The sequence below is a fragment of the Ursus arctos genome, unplaced genomic scaffold (genome assembly GCF_023065955.2).
Source record: "Ursus arctos isolate Adak ecotype North America unplaced genomic scaffold, UrsArc2.0 scaffold_26, whole genome shotgun sequence".
Taxonomy (NCBI): domain Eukaryota; kingdom Metazoa; phylum Chordata; class Mammalia; order Carnivora; family Ursidae; genus Ursus; species Ursus arctos.
In genome coordinates this window covers 41,731,751-41,754,929 of record NW_026622941.1, presented here as the reverse complement: position 1 = coordinate 41,754,929, position 23,179 = coordinate 41,731,751, and the positions used below count along the sequence as shown (strand labels likewise).

The 23,179-nt window shown below is 42.6% G+C and overlaps 1 protein-coding gene across 2 annotated transcripts in view; it reads right to left on the bottom strand.

Moving 5' to 3' along the window:
- The window catches only part of SCN8A (sodium voltage-gated channel alpha subunit 8), a 111,670-nt gene that overhangs the window by 48,039 nt on the left and 40,452 nt on the right, over positions 1 to 23,179 (bottom strand). For both annotated transcript variants that reach the window (XM_026501841.4, XM_026501840.4), the window contains exons 8-11: positions 21,056 to 21,197; positions 19,317 to 19,523; positions 18,167 to 18,460; positions 8,405 to 8,767 (exon numbers count right to left, since the gene is read on the bottom strand). In XM_026501841.4, coding sequence (XP_026357626.2) covers positions 8,405 to 8,767; positions 18,167 to 18,460; positions 19,317 to 19,523; positions 21,056 to 21,197 — 1,006 coding nt within the window. The remainder of the gene's footprint in view (positions 1 to 8,404; positions 8,768 to 18,166; positions 18,461 to 19,316; positions 19,524 to 21,055; positions 21,198 to 23,179) is intronic.

Below are 23,179 nucleotides of genomic sequence, written 5' to 3'. Positions count from 1 at the left end.
TTTCTATGTTCTGGCAACAACAAATACTTGAAAATAAAAAATTTAAAAATTATACCTGTTACAACAGTATCAAAAACCACAAATACCAAGGAATAAAACTAAGGAAAGATGGGTAAGACCTCCACTACGAACTATACAACGTTGCTGAAAGAAACTTGAGAAGACTTTAATAAATGAGAACTATACCATATTCACAGATCGAAAGATTCAATATAATTAAGATGTCCATTATTCCCAGCAATCACTATAAGAATTCTAGGCTTTTCTGAAGAAACTGACAGAAAATGATTCTAAAATACATAAGGACATGCAAAGGATCTAGAATAGGAAAATAATTTTTTAAAAAAGATCTGAATAGCAAATTAATCTCTTAAGAGGTTACTTAATAATCTTTAAAATATTTTTTGTTTGGAGGGCTTATGCTATATCATTTCAAGACTGTAAAGTAACAGGGCGCCTGGGTGGCTCAGTCGTCGAGCAGCTGCCTTTGGCTCAGGTCAGGGATCCCAGGGTCCTGGGATTGAGCCCGGTGTCGGGCTCCCTGCTCAGCGGGAAGCCTGCTTCTCCCTCTCCCGTTTCCCTTGCTTGTGTTCCCTCTCTCTCTGTCAAATAAATAAAATCTTTAAAAAAAGACTATAAAGTTACAGTAATTAGACAAATGTAGTATTGGTATAAGCATAGACAAACAGACCAAGGGAACAGAACAGAATCCAGAAACAGACCTACACATGTACATCACTTGATTTTTGACCAAGGTGCCAAGTCAATTCAATGGAGAAAGGAAAGTCTTTTTAACAAATGGTACTGAAAAATTAGATATTCATCCAAGTCAACTCCTATCTAATTTCATACACACAAATTGAGCTGAATCAGAGACCTGAAATATAAAACCTAGAACTGTAAAATTTATAGAAGGAAAATAACTTCACAATTTTGGGTAATGGCAAAGATTACTTGGACAGGATGCAAAAAACAACATAAAAGGAAAAAACTGATACATTGGATTTCATCAAAATTAAAAATTTATGTATCTGATAAAGGACTTGTATCCATAACATATAAAAAACAAATCAATAATGGGTAAAAGATTTAAATAAGCAACCAATAAAAGATCTATGAGAAGCCAGTAAGCACATGAAAAGACGCTCATCATCATTAATCAGCAGGGAAATGCAAATTAAAAGCACAGTAAGATACAGTTTATGCTCACTAATGCGCTAAAATCAAAGACTAACATCACCAAATGTTGGCTTGGATATGGAGCAACTGGAACTCTAATACACTGTTGGTAGGAGTGTTAAAAATAATGGTATAACTATCTGGAGAGCTGTTTGGCAGTTACTTATAAAGCTGAACATACATTTACCATATGACCCAGGATTTTCATTCTGAGATAATTATCCAATATATATGAAAACATTTATCTACCAAAAGAGTTGCACAAGAAAGCTCTTAGCAAGCTTATTCATACTACTGAAAACTGGAAACAATCTGAATGTCCATCAACAGGAAAGTGGACTAACACATTACAGTGTATTTATACAATGAAGTACCTTATCAATACTCATCAATAACAAGGAAGGAACTATTGAAACAGCAGGAATGTACCTCAAAAACTTCTTGTTGAGTGAAAGAAGCCGAATAAGAAATATGTATCGTATGAGTCCTTGAAAATGAAAGAAAACGAATCTATGGTGATAAATGTCAGAAGAGGTTGCTCAGAGAGGTGAGGGGATTGAGTAGGAAAGGGTACTTTCTGAGAGTCTTGTGGTACAAAGGGGTCTAGGGTACAATTCTCAGCTGGTCCACCAGCTGGAGCTGGACAGCTCCTGCTCTACCACCTTTGTACCCACATCTTCGGTAACTCTTGGGTGAGGGTTGCCCAATGTACTACTGCAATACTGATTATGCAGTAGCATTCTTTTGAAACAGAATATGGAACACAGGGTGTGTATATAATATATATAAAATGTTATCTGTGGTGTGGAAATAAATGAAGATCAGTCAAGTGGGAAAAGCTATTTACTCTGAGCTTGATGAAGGGAGTCAGCCACCATCACATGGGTTTTGCCAGAGACTCAAAGGTAGACAGAGTGGGAAAGCTTTATAGTAGAAAAATGGGAAGGCTTCGGGTGTGCCTTGATTTCAAGGTGGCTGGCATGAGGAAGCTGTAGGTGGGAACGAGAAGCAGGGCATCCTCGGTGATTGATTAGGGGTGCATATTTGGCTTTCTCTGGTGGGTCCTAAGTTGAAAGCAGAAACAAAAATTAGGAAAACTGTCACCTGGTACTCAAGTCCTACCTATCTGGGGCTGGTTGTTATAGAAGTTATTGTTTAGCTTACTGGATTGTCACCAGAGATAGCAATCTGGCTGCCCGCAGGTCTGACTTACAGCAAGCTGGCTGCCTGGCTTGTTTATCATTGACAAGGGGGTTGGTTTCTTGGGCAGGTTGTGAGTGAAAGTCTTATTTTTATATATGGTCTGGTCATTGTCTGAACACGGAGTCTCTCAGTATTCATCAGATCTGATCGATTAATGGAGAGACAAGGAGCAAACATATATTAGTCACTGTTAACTGCCTAGGATGATATAAACTAAAACTGCTTATAAAGAACATTACTGAAAAGTGCTAAGCACTCAGCGCTAAGATAGTAGTATCCAGAGAAAAATAAATCTGTACTAAAAAAGTCTAATCTGTTAAAACCAGGGCATACAGGAATCCAAGATGGATGTAGTCCTTGAAATCCTTCTTCCCTAGGTGAAGTTTTGAAAGCTGGCACTGAAAGCCCAGGCTATTGTTTCTTTCTTTTCAACGTTTACAACATTGAGATGAAATGCACATAACATAAAATTCACCATTTTAACTGTTTCAAAGTGCGATTCAGTGGCTTGTGGTATATTTACAATGTATTCCGGGATATTTTCACCATACCGAAGAAAAACACAGTACCTGTTAGCAGCCAATGCCCATCCTCACCTCTACCTAGCCCCTTGCAACCAATAATCTGTTTTCTGTCTTTACAGAGTTGCCTCTTCTAGACATTTCACATAAATGGAATCATATATTATGTGCACCTTTGTGCCTGGCTTCTTTTGCTGAGCATGCTTTCAAAGTTTATTCATGCTGTAGCACATAGCAATACCTCATTCCCTTTTATGGCTGAATAATATTACATAATAGGGATGTGTCACATTTTATTTAACCATCTCTCCGTTGATGGGCAGTTGGGTTGTTTCCACTTTTTGGCTATTATGAATAATGATTTTATGAATATTCATGTACAAGTTTTTGTGCGAACACCTGTTTTCAGTTCTACCTAGGAGTAGAATTGCTGGATCAAATGGTAACTCTGTGTTTACTTTTTTGAGGAACTGCCACTGTTCTCCAAAGTGGTCGCACCATTTTACATTCCCCATCCGGGTTGATGGCTATTGTTTCTTGTGTCAGATTATAGCCAGCCAGAGGGAAGGAAAGCTGGAGTAGACTCTCCGGCGTACAACAGCATCAGAGGCGCCCTTCCTCCAGAATCTGCTTGGGAGATATGTCTCTGTTATTGGCTCAGCTGCTCAATTCTTTTCACCTGGGGGGGAGGGAGAGGGCTTCTTCCTCCAACCATGCTGAGACCCAAGGACCAGAGGAAAGATCGCATACTCTTTCCCTTCCCCTTCACTATCTCTTCAGGTCATTTTTTATTCCTGTAAGTGGAGGTGTTTATTTCTTTTGTTTGTTTTGTTTTTCTTTGCTGGGGAGGAAAGAGAAGAATTAACAACGTTTTAAAGGCAGGAGCTTCTGCCTTTTTAGAATTCGGCCTCTAAGGAGCTTTCATGTAAAACAGAGGAAGCCACTGAGACCCTTAATTACATTCTTTGAAAGTTAAACTCAGTACAAATTTGTTCCGTTTCTCTCAACCCAAAAGCAAAGTTTATTAGGACATTTGGCCACGGACTTCCAACCTCCAACATTGCAGCTGTCCTTCTCAAAGAGATATCCTACAACACCTGCAGGTGGCGGATTTGCCCACATTTCTACAGATCTGCCCAAGGAAGCTCAACTAAATTGCTTTCCCACGGAGATGCATGAATGGAAATTTATCAAGCAGTTACCTTTCTTCGAACTAAAATTTAGAGCATTTCAGAAGTAGCTTTAGAACCTAGCCATTTGTTTCCTGTTCAAACCTTTCTCAAATTTTTGTAGTAATCCGCTTTAAAATAATTGCACAATAATTTCTTCTTCTCAGACAAAGGTTCTTTAGGATTTTAGAAGGAATGCAACCCTCGCCAAGTCAAGCAATTCAGGAGAAATCCTAATGTTTACTTCTCAGAGAAATAAATGGAAATTAGCTTTCTGAACACCAAGAATGGGCCAAATAATATGCTTCATGGTTTATAAATGTTATTACATTTAATCTTTACAACAGCCCTATAGCACAGGTCCTTTTGTCGTTTTTTTGCAGATAAGGAAATGGGCTTAGAGAGGTGACATTAATTTCCCAGGATCACATCAGTAAATAAACTGAAGAACTCGGGCTTCAGAGTTGGTGTAGTGCACTGGTTACTGGCCGGTGCTCTGGAGTCAGACTGCCTGAGTTCAAGCCCTAACCCTACCACTTACTGTGTGATGTTGGGCAAGTCACTTTATTCTCTATGCCTTGGTTTCCTCCTCAGGGAAATGCACACGAGAGTAATACCTATCAGCTGTGAGCATTAAATGAGATAATGCTTGTTATTTGCCAGCTAGTGCAACAGGATTTCTGAGTTACTGTCAATTTTGGATTTGCCAGCAGCACCTGCTTTCTCTATGAGTGAGGAGATTCTCACCTACTTTTCCAGCTTAGAGATGAAGACATGGAACAGTCCCCTCATCCTCTGCTTCAGCAAAAAGCAAAAATGAAAATTCCTAAACTATTGAAAAATAATCACCAATCATAACAGTAATTAATGAACAGGTGAAATAGTTTCTGGTGGAACTCTAATGAGGTGATGTCTGGATATCTTTTTTTCCACAGAGAATATTAGATTTTTTTCTTCTTTTTTTTTTCAGATTTATTTGAGAGAGAAAGAGTGCGCGCACAAGCAGGGAGAGGGGCACAGGGAGAGGGAGAGAAGCAGACTCCCTGCTGAGCGTGGAGCCCAATGTGGGTCTTGATCTCAGCATCCTGAGATCATGACCCAAACTGAAATCAAGAGTCAGATGCCTAACCGATCAACTGAGCCACCCAGGCGCCCTGAGAATATTCTATTTCTTGACTTGAGTCTCAGGAAAAAATACAGATGTGGCACAGCTTCAGCATCAATACTGTGTGAGACCAGCTTGTGGGCCTCAGCAGCTCCTACTCAACTCCACAGAGCATGAGCATACGATGGAAGCACTCTAGTGGTTCAGGTGACGGCAAGTGAATCCACTGGAGACACATCCCAAGTGTTTTGAATTGCTACATCCCAGCCTAAAGCAGTATTCGCTGCTCTTCTGGCCTGGGCTGCATATAACATTAGTAATCTATTGCCTCCTCCTAAGATAAATGATAAATGTTTTTCCCACTTCCCAAAGAAGCTAATATTCAAACAGCCAGGAAGGTCTCTTTATCATCAGGAAGACCCTGGTTCAAGCTCCATTTCCACAAGTCACTAAGGCTCTGAACCTCACCTGTTAAGAGGATAAAATCACCTACTGAACACAATGGATTTGTGTTCGGTATATACAAGAAATTAAATGAGATCATGCATATAAAGTGCTTAGCATAACTATAGCAAGAACCCAATATATGGTGGCTATAATTATTATTTCTGTTGTAGAAAACTGTAAATAACAGAAAAGCGTAAGGAAGAAAAAAAGTCACTTATAATTTCCCCTCCCAAAGCCAACTACTGTTAACTTCTAGTCGGTCATCCTTTTCTGCATGTAGTTTGTCTTTCTACAGATCTGATATCACACCACACAAACTCTATGCAGTCTGGGTTTGTTTTGTTTTGTCTTTTTGGCCTATTAATATAACTTACATATATTGCCACACCATTAATAGCTAGAAAGTGCTTCTTTATGGCTTCTAATGAAATAGCTTTTCCTAGTTATGAAGCCTTTGGGAATGAAATAGCCCCGCCTACCTCATTTCCTGCCACTCTGGGATCTGCCCTCCTGGCCTTGGGAATCCTCAAATCTGTCACCATCATTGCTTGGGACCACTGCGATGAATCCTCTAAGCGCTTATAGGCGTTGAGTGTGCAGGCCCCCCGAAACCCAAAGGCAGCACTCCGTAGGCTACACGGTAAGGCGGTGCAGACAGCCTTACTTCCACAGCCATCTGCTCAACTGCCTCTCAAATTTTTTCCCCCACACATTATAACAGAAGCTGCAGAAAAACCCAAAAACAAAACCTGCAAACGTGCTCATCTGCCTTCAGCTGAAGTTCAATCTCCTCCTTCCTGGATACCTTTTAATACCTTCTTTTCAAAGAAGAAGCAAGATCTATTATTTGGCTGAAGTATTTAAAAAACCAGCCAGAATATCAAAATTTGATTTGGTTCTTAATATTTGAGTTGCCTACACTGCGCTGACCCACCCCTCATACTCTATTGATATCATCTCCTGCTTTTCCAGAGAATATAACTGTCTAATTATGGAGCCTAAAAATTTACCTCTACATGTAGAATTAGGGACAATCAAAAATTATATTTAAAATAGAGATAATCATCTATAACATTTATTTTGCCCAACTATCTGGTTGTGGGGGGGATTTTGGAACCACTGTTTGTTATTATTACGGGTATTATAGTTGATATTAAAGAAACAGTTTTCCAGGAGAAAAACGGCCATGTGACTAAACAGAGAAGGCATTAAAATTCACTGAGAGAAGACTGACTTTTCCCTAAGACTGGCTCTATCAACAATGAGCTGCGTGACCTCAAGGAGCCCAAATTTTCTGAGCCCTACTTCCCCATCTCAAAAACAGGGATAATGCTCTCCACTTGGTCAGCCTTACAGAAATTCTTATTCAGAGCAAGTTAAATAATGAATGTAAAAGTAATCTGTAGCTTGTAAAACGCTAAACAAACACATGTGTGCGTGTGTATGGGGTATTTTGCTATTAAATAAAAAGGCAGGAGAGAAAAGACAATGTCAAACACATCCTAACTGCACTTTGAATTTTTATCTGTACAGTCAACAACTGTCCTGAAATGTTAAAAACAGATCATTGTGAATAAGTCCATCCTTGACTGTCCAGTTTTCCTCCACACATGCATCATGCTAATTAGAGGACCGGCTGTCTTCGTGCTGTGTTAGAGGAAACTGAAGTGTTAGAACAAAACGGACTGGCATGCTATCTCAAGGAGCTTATGCCAGCTACGGAAGGACTGAGGGAAGTTAAGGGTTAGAGGTACGGAGGATTAGGATCGCTGAGGTTACAAGAATTTGAAACGAGAAAAAAAAGGTATAAACAGCTTAGAATTTAAAGGAATGTTAAGAGATGGCTTTTCCCAAAGAGGGGAGCCATTATCCAAACCCCTAGACAAGTGATTTTATGAAGCTATTATATGCAGCTCCTCCAGAGCCTGACATTTGATTACATTTAAAATTCATCTTTCGCTTCCCTTTTCCTTCCTCCCCCATACACCATGTGTTCTTGCCCCAACCTCCCACTTTTCCCTCCTTCGATTTATTTCCATTTCAATCCCTTTTGAATGTCTAGCTCCAGTTCTGCACTGGCTTCCCTAACCTCTCTTTGCCTGGCTCTCCCTGGTGCACAGCTCCCACCCGTAGCACCAGGTATCCACGTTCCTCTTTGGAAAAATCACACCTCATTCTTACAGAGGAGACTTGGAAAATTATTGAGCTGTATCGTTGTTGTTATTGTTGTCGTTAACAGAAAGATAAGAGCTTTAAATTCCAGGCTGTTTCCCTATGAGGAGAGGACGTGGGAGGGAGAGAAGCAATGGTAGTTCCAAACCGGCTCAGACTTGGTCATTGGTGGTGGCAGGATGCCATTCTCATTCCATCCGGGCGTGGCCAGAGGCATTCAGTCAAAGCAGGTGGGGAGAGGGAAACAGGTAGGCTGATAAAGACTTGCAAAGATGGACAGAAAGAAAAAGAGGTAAAATAAAGCAAAGAGATGATGGGGTAGGGCAGTAGAAACAAGGAAGAAGGTGCGGTGGGGGGAAGAGAGCAGGGATTAAAGTGAAAGGGAAACCAAGGAGGGGCTGAAGAGAGGAACAGAAACAAACCAGGAGGGAGAAGACAGAAGGGATCGGGGTGGTGGGGACGAGACGTGAGAGTAGGGGACAGAGCGTGGGAGCCAGAGGCCGGCCGGAGAGGAGAGAGGAGGGCGCGGGAGAGACTGCCATGCCTAGCCTCGGTCTATGTGTTTACTTCCTTACACTGTCATCGGTAGCTGCCTTATCTATTTTCACCTCTGGCAGGAGCCGCCCGCCGATGTGGGAGCCAGGGCCGCCGATGAGGGACACCACGCCGTTGCAGTCGACGGTGCTGTTGCGCTTGACGCTGCGCCGCAGGCTGGGGAAGATGCGCGACGAGCGGCTGCCCTGGCTGTAGCCGCTGTAGCCGCTGTAGCTGCTGCGGCGCTCGCGGGCCCGGATCGGGATGAAGAGCGAGTCCCGGCGGCCCTCGCTCTCCTCCACCGTGCTGTGCTCGTCGTCCGCGAACTCGTTCTCCGAGCCCGGGTCGCGGAACCGCCCGGGGCCCCTGAAGCTGAAGATGCTGCTTTTGCTGTTGTGCCGGGAGAGGAACGGGGAGCCCGGGATGCTGAGCAGTGACTGCAGGGGCAGGGAGACAGAGAAGGACAGAGAGACAGGCATGAGACTCGAGGCGGACCCCACACAGGCTGCGCAAAGTCTGTGTGCCTCCCCTTCCTGGCCCCCGCCTTGCATTTCTTGCATCAGAACACAAGTATTCCCAGAAAGCACTTCTGGACGTTGGGTTCGTAGTACTACTCAGCACCCATCAGCACTCACTTCTTGCCCCATAGCCTTGGGATGCATCGGTCTTTGACCAGCTGACCATACAAAAATTCTCCTCACTGTTCACCCATGCACTGCAACGATGCTTTTACCTCGAGCTCTATGTAGCTAACCCACCAGGAAACACATCGGTGTGTCTATTTCTCATTACCATGAGCTCACATGAAGTGTGCCTTTCATTTACTCAAGATAGACTCATGCCACACTTGGCAAAAAGGAGAGAAGGTTGAAGTGTTCTATCACTTGCTAATTCTCTCGATGAGTACATGCCCTGGAGGTAAGTCCTATGCCAACAGCGGTCTTAAAGTATTTTTTGTTCAGTTGAATATCATGTATGGTCCCTCCTATTCCATTTTAAAGTCAACATTTTTTAAATCAAAAGTTTATTTTTTTAAAAAAAGATTTTATTTAAGAGAGAGTGCACAGCAAGACAGAAAGAGAGAGAGAGCATGAGGAGGGGTGGGAGGAAGGGTAGGGAGAGGGTGAAGCGGCCTCCCCACTGAGCAGGGAGCAGGGAGCCTGATTTGAGCTAGGTCCTAGGACCCTGGGATCATGCCCTGAGCCGAAGGCTGATGCTTAATGGACTAAGCCACCCAGGCGCCCCCATCAAAAGTTTAAATATTTGTAAATTACATAATTCCCAGTACCATTTATTTATTTATTTATTTAGGTTCCACGTGCAGTGTGGAGCCCAACTCTGGGCTTGAACTAACAACCCTGAGATCAAGACCCGAGCTGAGATCAAGAGTCAGACACTTAACCAACTGAGCCACCAAGGTGCTCCCTGCACTGACATTTTATTATTATTATTATTATTATTATTATTATTATTATTTAGATTTTATTTATTTGAGAGAGCAAGCAAGAGAGAGCATGAGCAGAGTGAGGGGCAGAGGCAGAAGCAGACTCCCCGCTGAACAGGGAGCCCAATGAGGGTTTCAGTCTCACTTCCGGGACTCCAGGATCATGACCTGAGCAGAAGGCAGACACTCAAGGGACTGAGCCACCCAGGCGCCCCTGCACTGACATGTTAAAATAAAACTTTTATTTATCACTTACAAATTTTTTCTCATTTCTTTTTCTCTTTCAACTCATATTTCCAATTCCACATTCCCTAGAGAATTGTATGCTAATGTATATTTTTATGCTTTACTGTATTTTACTGATCACTTTTGATCAACAATTTTCTTCAACAAAAAGTTATAAATAAACTGTACTTAAAATTTAAAAAAATTTCCTGTGACCATGAGTCTCTAAGAATTTTTAAAAATTCTCTTGGATTGATTTTTTATTATAATTCTTATTAATAAAATTGATCAAGATATACACATATAGTATCCATTTATAAGCAATTCTAAGCTTAAAAAGAAAATTTTATTATTATTATTATTTAAGATTATATTTATATAATTAATATATATTATATTATTTAAGATTTTATTTATTTATTTGACAGAGAGAGACAGCCAGAGAGAGAGACAGCCAGCGAGAGAGGGAACACAAGCAGGGGGAGTGGGAGAGGAAGAAGCAGGCTCCCAGCGGAGCAGGGAGCCCGATGCGGGGCTTGATCCCAGGACCTTGGGATCATGCCCTGAGCTGAAGGCTTAACGACTGAACCACCCAGGCGCCCCTAAAAAGAAAATTTTATTAAAACGTATCTCTTAATGAGTTTTTTTCCTATTGGTGTTTTTGGTGATGAAATATTTGTAGACAGTATTATTTATTACTAGAATCAAACACGGCTCAACATCAATTCTCCCTTCCCTATCTAATATTGGATTTTAAATGCTGAGAAACCTTATTCACATAAATAGTATCTTGGAACAGAAGAATTTGGTTATAGCAATCTCACTCAATTTTTTAATTTCCTTTCAAATTCTATACCAGAATCACATAGTAAGCTATCAGCAAAATTTATCCTAATGATCTATTGGTTGACAATCAAATCAGGTAGTCTTTCAACTTTATTGAAAGCAAAGAACTATAAACCACCCAACTTGCCAAATGATTTGTTACCTAGCTTTTAGAAGTATTCCATTTCTTGATTTCTGAGGATGCCAAAAAGGTTTCATTTTTATTTACTAATAAAAATATGAGTTACTCATAAAGAGGTAATTCTTTTACTTAAAGAGACCTTATTTAACCCAAAAGAAATGGTTGGAATAATCAAGATATCATTAATTTCAATGCATCATTGACAGCGTTAATTTTTTCCAACATTAATTTTTTAATAAAATCATTTTATTTTATTACATGCTTTGAAGATATTTTCATCAAAACCTTAAAGCCATAGATTTAGCTCATTTAACTTACAAAAGTATCTACCATATGATATAGTTAGCAAAACCAGTCCTTATTGTCAAAGCAATTGGCCAAATCAGACTTACTCTTATTTGAAAAATTATGACCTTATTCTTCCTTTTTAATAAATATACTAATATGTATCCAAGTGACATCTATCCCACTCCTGAATATAAAACACCCTGGTTATAAGATAGGTACATTCAGAAAGCCTTACAATGGATTTAAATTTCCTGGGTTAAAGAAAACTTAAAGACACTAATATTTTTAATTGTCCCTTTTGTTTGGCATCTCCTAAATTTTTATACCACAGCAATGTGCTATGCCGAAGGCAATGCCTTCCTATTGTGCCTATGATTTTGTTCTGATGAGAAATGGTAAGGTGACAGACACAGAGACAGCTACCTTAGAAAGAGTTTATTAATTGTAGCTCTCAAGAGAAGGGGGCAGGCATGCCACGCCATGCTGCAGGGCCTCATGGGGAGGTAGTAGGGTCAGTTAGGAGGCAAAAGGAGCAAGGGAAAAGCATGGTTCAGAGCCTGTATGGTGGTTTCCTCAGAAGGAACGGCTGAGACAGAGTAGGAACATCTGACAAGTTTCGGGATCGGGCGGTTTGAGTAATTTCAGCGGGCTCTGGGCTATAGGAGCGGTGCTGGCTGTCCAGCTCTGGGCTATAGGAGCGGTGCTGGCTGTCCAGTACCTGGCCCTCAGAGTGATTGAGGGCAGGGAAAACATTGGTTTGGTGTGTCTTGGTATGTGAGCGTTAGATAAAAAGTTGGGGCTGAAGGTTTGGATTGGTTGATTTGTATATGAAAGACACACTTCCAGACAAGTTGTTCACTGTCTAGGAATTAAGTTTGCACTGGGAGGGGCAGTCTCTCCCCAGCTAGCAAGACTCCTAAAATGTCAAAGCATCATAAAACACAGAAAATAAAAATGATGATTAATACAGTAAGATCCCTTGGGGCACCTGGGTGGCTCAGGTCATGATCTCCAGGTCCTGGGATCGAGCCCCATGTCGGGATCCCAGTTCTGCAGGGAGTCTGCTTCTCCCTCTCCCCCGTTTGTGCTCTCTCTCTCTCTCAAATGAATAAATAAAATCTTAAAAAAAAATGCAGTAAGATCCCAAGGTGGATGGCAGGGGGAGGGGGACAGGAAATATCTTTGAGCTTCTACCCACATGTTCGGTTCAGTCTAACACAGAACACTGGAGTTAATAACAGTGCCTTGGGTATATGTATTTCCCTTGGAGGGCTCGCTAGAGAGAAATATGGCCAGGACAAGACAAGACTCAGGCACTCTTGGGCTCCTTTGCTAAATCCCATGATCACACTTAATATCATCAATCAATGTCCTAAAAATGTCCTTCGAGATCCCCCCAGCTTTGACTCTAATTCACTTTTTCCATTTTATCTTTCACTCTTTCTCCTCACAGACCCAACGTGGAACCACACTGCCTGCAGGTCTCTATGTTCTACGCTTCCAGCCGTGCAAGTCCTCGCCACTGTCCACGGTCCAGCCCTTCAGCTTCTTCCTCTACAGACCTCCTCCACCCTTCCAGAGCCCCGAGCCTCTGTTTTAGAGTACGTGCGCTCTCCTTTTTAACCAGCTACAAGCTCTTTAGGGGCACACTGCCTGATTCATGTTGTATCTCCTGGAGTGCTCTGCGTATCACAGGTACAGTGCTTAATTTAGTGAACATGCATTTAGATGATACTGCAAACTAGCCACCCACACCTGAACATTACGTCATACCTGCATTGGGTCACTGCCTCACTTCTCAAAGAAGTTCACTTCCCCGGACTAAGTCTGTGAGTTTGCATGAAGCTAATGCTGGCTGTTGACACTACACGGTACAATAGGTCTCCACGTTAGGAAAGAGGTTTCCTTTATTAGACAAATGATCATTAAATCCCTATGTGTACTAAGTGATGTAGATACAGTGGTAAAGAAGACCTACCACATGGTCCCTGCCCTCTTGCACCTTGCAGCCTAGTCAGAAAAATATACTGTATGAGATCTATTCCTAACTGATAGGGAACTGGTAAGTAAGATAATGGTCAATTCAGTGACCTACAAACACACAGAAATCAGGATCCTGAGACAATACACACTAAAAGAAAACTATCTACCTATTATTCTTTAATTCTCTGTTCCATTCTTGGCAAAAGAGTTGCCTGTAATAAATGTGGAAGGGGAAAAGAGAATTTGCCCCATCTCTCCTTGGACCCAGCCTTCAATCCTGCTCTAGCCCATTCTCTAAGGAGATACATCCTGAGGTTAGATACCCCAGCCTCTCCCCAGTCTCAGCTTCCTTGCGCTGGAGGGTTTCAGTGATGACTCAGGACCCTTGGCTCTATTAACTCCTGGGATCCAGGCTGCTTTATAAAATGCGTGGGCCTTAGCTCCTGTTTTCAAAATCTTCCCTGTCCACCAATCAGGAGCTTCTGATCCTTTTCAGGCAGGCACATCACTGCCAACTAAATATACTACTTCAGGTCTAGATGCTTCCTTGGGAGAATGGCTCTGGGGTGTTCTTGATTTGAGGAGGTGGCCCTCACATTTTTCCACAGAAAAACTAATTGAGGATTTTAGGGTATCCATGTCAGCTGTCTGTTGGGACAAGGCTTAACAATGACTGGGATGCTTAGGATGTGACAAATTGGTGGTTTAAAGGTTCTATGTCCATGCCATATTTCACTTTTCCTTCCCAAAACAGCACTCATTCTCAAAGTGTGGTCTAGGGACTCCTGGGGGGTTCTGTGATCCTTTTAAGGGGGCTCAAGAGGTCAAAACTATTTCATAGTAATAATAAGATGATATCTGCCTTTATCACTTTCATTTTCTCACAAGTATAGAGTGGCCTCTGTGAGCCTGACAGTTTCACAGTATTTAGACTTTTCTGATGCGCGGGTAGTGATTACAATGTATGTAATTAATACTGTGTGTCAGTACTTGGAAGATCTGTGAAACTCAGTGAACCAGTATTTCCCAAATGATCAATGCATGATACTACAAATAATTCATGAGTTAAAGATCTATGGTGAGAATACAGCTAAGGGTATTTATTTATTTATTTTTAAAAGATTTATTTATTTTAGAGAGAGAGGAAGCAAGCAAGAAAATGGGGGGGGGGGCAAAGGGAGAGGAACAGAGAAAGTCTTAAGTAAACTCCGTGCTGAACCAGTTGCAGGGCTCGATCCCATGACCCTGAAATCACAACCTGAGCTGAAACCAAGACTTGGATGCTCAATTGACTGTGCCACCCAGGTGCCCTGAGGTCTTCAATTTTTAAGGATATCAGTGGGTCCTAAGCCTAAAAAGCTTGAGAAATGCTACAATGGAAAAATTAAAATACTACGAAAAACTGATAATACTTTATATTTATGAACTGTCCTAAGCCCTAAAATGGTAGTAGTAATTTTATAGAGAAATGAGCAGGAAATGGGATGGGTAGATGTCTTAAGGCGCTCTCTGAAGATCTGGCAGTAAGGGAAATGGACATACACTTGAACTGGCCATGGGAAACGGAAGCCACGTTCACTGGTGAGCCAACAAGAGATGACCAGATGTGGAGGTGGGTAGGGAGGGGTGGCTCTACAGCGTAGCATTCAGGAGCACAAGCTCTGCGGTCTGAAGGACCTCGTTCAAATCCTGACTCTAACACCTACTAGCCATATGACGTTAGATGAGTTAGTGAATCTCTCTTGGCCTCAGTTTGCTCAGTCATTCTTCCAGATAAAATCAGAGAAACCGCAGAAGAGTCCTGGGACAAAGAATATGACTTCCATGTGGGGTTTCTCAGCAAGTCTTGGCAGACAGCCCTGGCCTCTAGGAATCTACAATTTTTTTCAGATGGAGAAATGAGAGGAAGTGAGTATTTTCATGCAAAGCAGGACATTTCAGAAGCCCAGTTTTATTTTTTGAGCTAGGGAGCAATCAGAGCAACTCTGTGCTAAAGCCTATAGATTAATCAGAGACCATTCAATAACGGCACTAAGGTGTTCATTAACTAGCTCAGAGACGGCTCTCAAGACAAGGGTTGGGTGACAACAAAGCTGAATCACACTTTTCCCCAAAAGAGGCTGAACTAGGAGAAAGGTGAGGTGAAGGTGAGACAGAGAGATGGTTCCAGGCCACAGAGAAGTCCCAGAAGGGGTGAAATCAGATTTCTAAAAGTCCCCCATTCACTTGTCCAACAAGTGTCTGAATGCTAGCCATATGCAGGCCCTGCCTTTAGCACTTTATCTAAGAGAGGGAAGAACATAAGTCCACGCAGAGCAAAAAGCAACACATAAAGAGGTACGTATAAAACATAACGGAAAGGTGAAATGGTCACGTCCAATGAAGTGTGGAACGGGGGAGGTCAGGGAAGGTTTTCCGAGAGAAGGTTGTGAAGAGGAAGTACGGTGTGGACATTGAGAGAGAGAAAAATAGGGCATCTCAGAAAGGGGGTTTCTGGAGCAAAACTGAGGGTAGAAAACAAACATCGCACATGAGAAGCATCTAGCAGCTCATTCTGGTGCAAGCGCAGGGTGCCCGACGGCACAGTGACCGGGGACTGGGAAGGCCAGGAGCAGGGGTGCTAGGACTGCCAACTACAGGGCTGGTGCTTCGTTAGTAAACAGAGTGCATATGATTAGGGTAACTTCCTCTCCCATCCTTTGTGATCACTGTTCTACGCTGTCAATATTTTCTTTAAACCCCCTACTCAATCTCTCGTTCCCTTCAGTCGGACTTGGAATTTCCTGTATTACTGCACACCAGACACTGTCCGGTGTCATCTTCCTCAATCTCCTACTTCCCACCTACAAACTTACCTACACCCACCCTCCCCTATTATCCTGACATGTGTAGAAGGAGTGGCCCTTTCCTGTTAAAGACTCCATCTATTTTCACGTCTTCCAAGCCTGTACTCCATTTTCTTTCTGTTCGACTCCATCTTCTACCTCTATTTCCCCTTAGTCTGGGCTCCCCAGCCCGGATTATAAAAATGATCTCACTCACATTGTTGAAAGAAGTCTGTATGAGAAGCCTACGCGCACTGTCTTCACTTCCCGTTCCACTTCCGTACGGCTTCCATCCTTATCCTGGACTGAGATGTGTCTTTAAAGTTCTCGATGACTTATATTGCCAAATCCCCTACATATTTCCAATTCTGAGTTCATGAAGCATTTCTGTTAAATTTCAATCCATTGATCACTCCCTCCTTTCTCCAACCTTTGTGCTCCCTGGGCTTCACTGACCTGGTTTTCTTAGCACCTCTGATGACTATTCGTCTGTTTTCCTCATGAGCTCCATCTCCAATGCCCACGGACATCAGTGGTCGTGCCCCTAGGCCACCATTCCTTCCTTCACCTGACACAGCCTCTTGGAATACCTCATCAAGTCTCACGGCTCCGATCACTGTCTCTCACCTCAGCACCTCTTCCAGAAGCCATCGCTTGCCTATCTGTGTGCCTAAAAGACATCTCTACTTGTAATTCAAGCTGGGGGTGTCCACACCAGAAGTTACTTTTCTTCCAAATCTGGAGCGTCCTTTCTTCTGTCCTAGTGCTCCCTCACCAACACGCACATACGTTACTTGACTAATTCCCACTTACCAGTTGCTAAGCCTCCAGGTTGTGGTAGGTCTGTGCCCTCTAAAACACTGCGGCCTACTGCAGTCACGGAACAATATGGAACCATCAGTGCTATTACAGAAACAAGTTTTAGTGGCCGCTCCACTGCAGGGATGGTGTTTGAACCCCTGTGAATCTCTAGGACCCGTCATAATCCCTGATGCATGACAGGCACTCCATGACTGCTTGGGGGTGAATAAGGAGAGCTCTGTTTTACTAAGAAGCGCTCTGGCAATGGTATAGAAAACATGAAGGAGAGGGAGAAACATCAGAGGAAACGAACCTGCGGTGGCTAACTGCAGTAGAATGAAACAATACAAAGGTCTGAACAAAGACGGGATTAACAGGATAGAAAGAAGGGGATGACAGGAGAGATTCTGCTGTGATAAAACGAACAGTTCTAGCAGAGACGGAACTGGGAGGTGAGAGATACAAGGGAGAGACACAATGCAGCATCTCTGGAAGACGAGAAAACACTGGGTACACTCCATAAACCTGGTAACTGTAATCTGTTCTACACCTTACAAACTTTCCAGCATTTCCTTAATATGGGGAATTAAATGGCCGGAGAATTGGATTTTGGTGGTGTTCTTTGAAATCCAAAAATAGGTGTTATGTGGTAATATTTATAGTAACAGAATGCTCAGTAATTATCCATAAGTCCTCCCCTCTCTCTTTCTCTTAGTTTCCCCATTTATCAAACTTGGCTACAACTGGAAGCTTTTAATCTACTGTAGGCTAATTTATCAGCATGACACTATATATCTAGAATAATTAATTACTAGAATTTGCCACATTCAAATAAGGTGACCTAAAGAGTTTCAGGACTTTTCTTCTAACCTAAAATTATATGCAGTTCTTAAACAGAAGATGTTTGAAAGCTAAATTCTGATGTTCTGAGGTTTAAGGAGAAAGGTGCTTCCCGAAGTTTTAGAATGGAAGGCCTACTGGTGTGACATGGACCTTCTGGCTGAAGTCAGTCTGCCAAAGGTGATCACTCAGTCCTAGGGCTGGCCTAGAGTGGGGGTGGGGTGGGATAGGTTGGAGGTGTGGAGTGTGTGGAGGTGTGGGGGGTGGGCAGCCTTGGAGCAGAGGACCATCCTAACACGCCCACATCGCCTGCCTCTGGGAACAATGTGGAGCGTGGAGAGGTAGGCCAGACGATGCAGGGAAAGGGCTGGAAAATGAAGAGCCAACGGTGAATATGAGAATCAAGTGAGATTAGAAAAAGCAGAATTTCTTAGGCTTATTTGACCCAGTGCAAAGAGTTTACCTGATTCATGATGGAAAATTTCCTCCCTATTCTGTTGTCTGGCAGCCGAAAGCCCTTCCTCCTCATACCATCTTCTGACTCTGACTTAAACACCTTCTCAGGATCCCCTTTTTCCTCTCCTTCAGAGAGTTCCTTCTGCTTCCTCTTCTTTCTCCTGTTACGTCTTTCTTTGGCACTCTTGGAACTGAGTTTAGATACTTCAGAGGAGCTGCGAGGAGAGCCTGCCCCTTCTTCGCCTTCTTCCTCGATGGCATCTTCTGAGACAGTGCCCGCGGAGGTGGCCATGGCAGCAGCCTAGGGAAGGAGCCACAGTGACGGGAAAGTCAGAAGCCATTAACCGGAGCTGCCCAAAAACAGGCAAGCAGTGCAGGTCACTTCCTTTCCCACAGATGGGGGAAGCAGGGGGAAGGAGGAAGGCGAACCAGCCCATAGAGGACACTGTGGCCAGGACCTGACTGTCTCCATTTTCTGGCTGAGCTGTGTTGTGGCACGTGGCCCTACGGTAATCAGAGCAGAACCCAGTGGCGAGAACTCTAGGATTTATTCTCTTGAGTTTCTCAGACAAGAACTTAGCTGCTTTCTTGGTACCAAAAGATTTCTTCTGGGCAACTCTGAAAATGAATGTTAAGAAACTATATTATATATTATGGGCCCAACAGTATAAAAACACTTGTCTATTTGGATAAGGATCAGAAAGCAAAGTGTTAGGGTGGTGGGATCACTAGTCTGTTTTTCGCATCTTACTTTACTATTTTACACGCGTCTTCTTTTCAGTTACGACCAATATTTTCATGACCCCAGAGACTCTCCGAAGGAGATCCTAACGATTTACTCAACGAAAAGGCTGTGCTTACATGAGACATTATATACCCTGTTCCGGCCACTTGTCTTCCTCCCAGCCGCCGGAGCAGCTGAGCACTACCCAGTTGAGAAATTCAACTAGCGATCATATTAACGAACAACTGGGCCATAAAGACAAATGGAATGACTGGACCAACCATCTGCATTTGTTACTTGGGTTATTTTCATCAGATTAACGACTTCTATTTGACAACGTGCCTACAGAAGATCAACGGGAATGACAATCAGACGGAGCCTTAGTCATGGTGATCTGGCAGGAAGTTACCGTAGCAAAGCATTGATCACCAACCTGTGCCTCTTCCTGTTGCTTCTTAAGTTGCTCCAACATTGCTTTGAATTCAGCCTCTTTTTGCTCTGCCTCCTCCAGGGTTGCCTGATTCTGCTCTTCATAAGCCATGGCCACCACGGCCAAGATCAAGTTCACGAGATAGAAAGAACCCACAAAGATGACCAAGACGAAGAAGATCATGTACGTTTTCCCAGCTGCTCGTAAGGTCTGTAAAGACAGGAACCATTTTCTGAGTCACGTGCATCAAATGTACCAGGCTGAAAATAACTTGTGGGGTAATGCTCCCCTGCAGGGGCACCACTGCATTTCGAGAACAGTCCTTTATTGCACGGTGTGCCTTCATCCTGCAGAGCACTTAGCATCCCAACGGCCAAATGGCTTCCTCTCTCCTCAACTCAGAGTAAATGTCACTAGTACCTCCCATTCATTGTGACAGAAAAAATCCTCTTGCATTTCTAAATACTCCCGGTATACTCCTTTCATGGAAAAACACTTGATTCTTTTTTTTTTTTTAAAGGAAAAAATGCTCTGAGCTAAGAATTATATTGGACTTTGTTAGTTGGTTGTAAAACAAGTATAAAGAAAAGAATATAAGACTTCAGCTCATTTATCTATGGGTCCTCAAAGAGCATTAACAGACAAATTCCATCTTAGGGACCAAGTCGCAGAAAGTCCCCATCTTGAGTGACATCCTCCCTTATCCTTCTGCAGTAGGGTGGGTTTTTAAAGAGGGATATGGCATAAAGAACAGTAGAAAAAAAAGAAGAAGCAGATCCTAGGACTATTCCCTTCACTAGTAGTGAGCAAACAGACATCAAAGAGCACTTGGGTTTTAGGTTATGTATATGTGACCCGCTATTATTTAGTTTTCATTGTTATTCTTTTCAACCACAAATATTTAATGGAATTTAGCATCAACCACAAATATTTCATGAGAAAGATTTGAACCTAGGAGAACTCTAGGCTGTCCAACGGAAAGTTAGAATTCCTTACGGGATCTGAAAATTAGAAGCTTCTCTTCAAGAGGGCCTGCATGCCTGAGGGAGACATGTTTCTCATTCTCAAACTGGCATCACCAAATGACAGAGTCAAATAGAAAACAGTGAATTATCATGGAATTTCTAAGCTGGAAGACCCTTAGCAATCACCTACACTTACTTCTCCATCACCACCAGTCAAGACTTGTCTCCAATTACCAAGATAGCCCAACAGAACGGCAGACTTTTTCTTTTTTTTAAATCTGTCACAACCTGCCTGAACAAGTTCAGATGTGTTACAAATCTCACAAATGTTGATATGTTTAGAATCCAAGATCCTTGTGGCTAGAAGGCTCATCTTTATAATGTCTAGCACGGTGCCTTGTACAGGATGTTTAATTGATAGTCCCTAAAAAGATGCCCTATGCCAAAAATCCAAGAAGAGAAATACTGCAGATGGTCTGGTGGACCAACAGGAAGTAAGCAGAGATAGCAGATTCCCAGGCCAGGCAAAAGGCTGTCAACCCTTTGAGCCTCTACCGCACATGTGACTGGCTACTAAAGAAACAGGGACAAGAGCTGGGAGAATTCCCTTCATTTTGTAAACCAGCTGACTCTGAGAAATAACATCCTAAGATCCCATATAATATCTTCACTGAAGGTCTTTTACACAGAGTGTCTCCAAACCCACAAACCCTCACGCAAATTCTGTCCCCAAAGAGAAAAAAGGCAATACTCAAAAAAAGAGGTGTTACTACTTACCAACTGATACAAGTTTTCCCAGTAGTCCTGGGTCATAAGGCGAAATAATGCCAAGAAGGCCCAGCTGAAAGTGTCAAAGCTTGTGTAACCATAGTTGGGGTTCCTTCCTGCTTTCATACACTGGTATCCCTCTGGGCATTGCCTGAGAAAAGAAAGGGAAGTTCAGCGCTTTTCAACATAATTCTACCCAATCATTAACTCTAGGTCATCTCCAGGACTATGGAGATAATAGGGAACCGTCTAGAAAGTCAGGCCAACACACAGGTATTTTAAAAAAGAGAGAGAAGAAGAAGGAGAAAGAACAAAGAAGTCAGGTCAACTTTTTTTTTTTTTTTGAAGATTTTATTTATTTATCAGACAGAGAGAGAGAGCATAAGGGGAGTGGCAGACAAAGTGAGAAGCAGGCTCCCCGCCGAGCAAGGAGCCCAATGAGGGACTCAGTCCTATGACCCTGGGGTCATGATCTAAGCCAAATGCAGACATTCAACTGGCTGAGCTATCCAGGCCTCCCTGGTCAGGTCAACTTAAAAAAAAAAAAACAAAACAACGATGTTCTGGGAACAGCCCAGGATCAGAATCACCAGGCATGCCTCTTAAAATGCCTCTTAAAAACGCTGATTCCTATATCCTACCCAGACCTGGGAATAAAAGCTCTGGACACGGGAGCCACGAATCTGCATTTTAAAGAGGCATGCCAGGTGATTCTTGTGCATGCCAGAATTTGAGAATCACTGTCCTAGATACACATCAATGTGCAATTCAACCAAATTCATCTTAGCTACCAGCCCAAATGACAAATGGCCTGCTACAAGTTCCTCTTAATCATCTCTGTTCTCTTAATACTCAACCTTCATGACAACCTAAGTCATACTGGGGATTTCAGTGACCTTGGTTTTACCAGGTCTGCTTTTAGACTCACCTGATATTTATTTCAATGTAATTTCTAGTATCTACTTCAATACAGAAATTAAACGGACTTCTAGTTGTCATGGTCATCTTAAAACACTAATTCCTAGAGGACCAAGTATACTCTGCATAATGATTTGATACCCTCACATATATATAATTTTCTGTTTACAAAGCACTTTCACGTATGTTACGTAATTGGATCATTACAATAACCCTTTGAGGAAGTGAGAACTTGACTTATTAAATCCATTTTATAGATGACGAAATTGAGGCTCACCTAAGTTGAAAGGCTTGCCAAAAGTCTCAGAGCTAAAAGTAGCAGAATCAAGATTCACATTATGTTGCTATACACTTGTGCTCATAGCAGCATTATTGACGATAACTAAAGTATGGAAGCCACTCGAGCGTTTGTTGACGGATGAATGGATGAACAAAATGTGGTATATACCGACAATGGAGCATCACTCAGCCTTACAAAAGAAGGAAATTCTGACGTATGCTATCACGTGGGTAAACCTTGAGGACATGGTGCTAAGTGAAAGAAGCCGGTCACAAAAAGACAATCACCGTGTGACCTCACGTACATGGCGTGCTCGGAGTCGTCAAAATCACAGAGACAGAAAGTGCAGGGTGGTCGACTGGGGCCTGGGAGCGGGAGGGGAAATGGGGAGTTAGTGTTTAATGGGTACGGTCTCAGTTTGGGAAGATGGAAAGTACTGGGGACAGATGGTGGTGACGGTTGTACAACCCTGTGAATGTACTTGATGCCACTGAACTAGACACTTAAAAATGGTTACAAGAGTAAATCTTATGTTCTATGTATTTTCTCACGATTTTTTAAAAATGGGGAAAAAAAGGGGACACCTGGGCTCCTCAGTTGGTTAAAAGGCTGCCTTCAGCTCAGGTCATAACCCCCAAGTCCAGGGATCCAGCCCCACTTCAGGTCCGTGCTCAGCGGGGAGTCTGCTTCTCCCCCCCCCCTTACCCTCCCCGAACCCCCCCACTTGTGGGTGCGTTTGCTCTCTCAAATAAATAAATAAATAAATAAATAAAATCTTCTTAAGAAACGGAAAGAATACTATGCTGCTATTCTGTTCCCTCCCCATGCTGTCAGGCCTGGTATGTTTTGGGTCGTCCTTGGTACTAATCTATCGTTAAGACAGTGTCCCTACTCTGTATTTTATTCGTCATGTTATAATAGAATGAGGGGAGTCT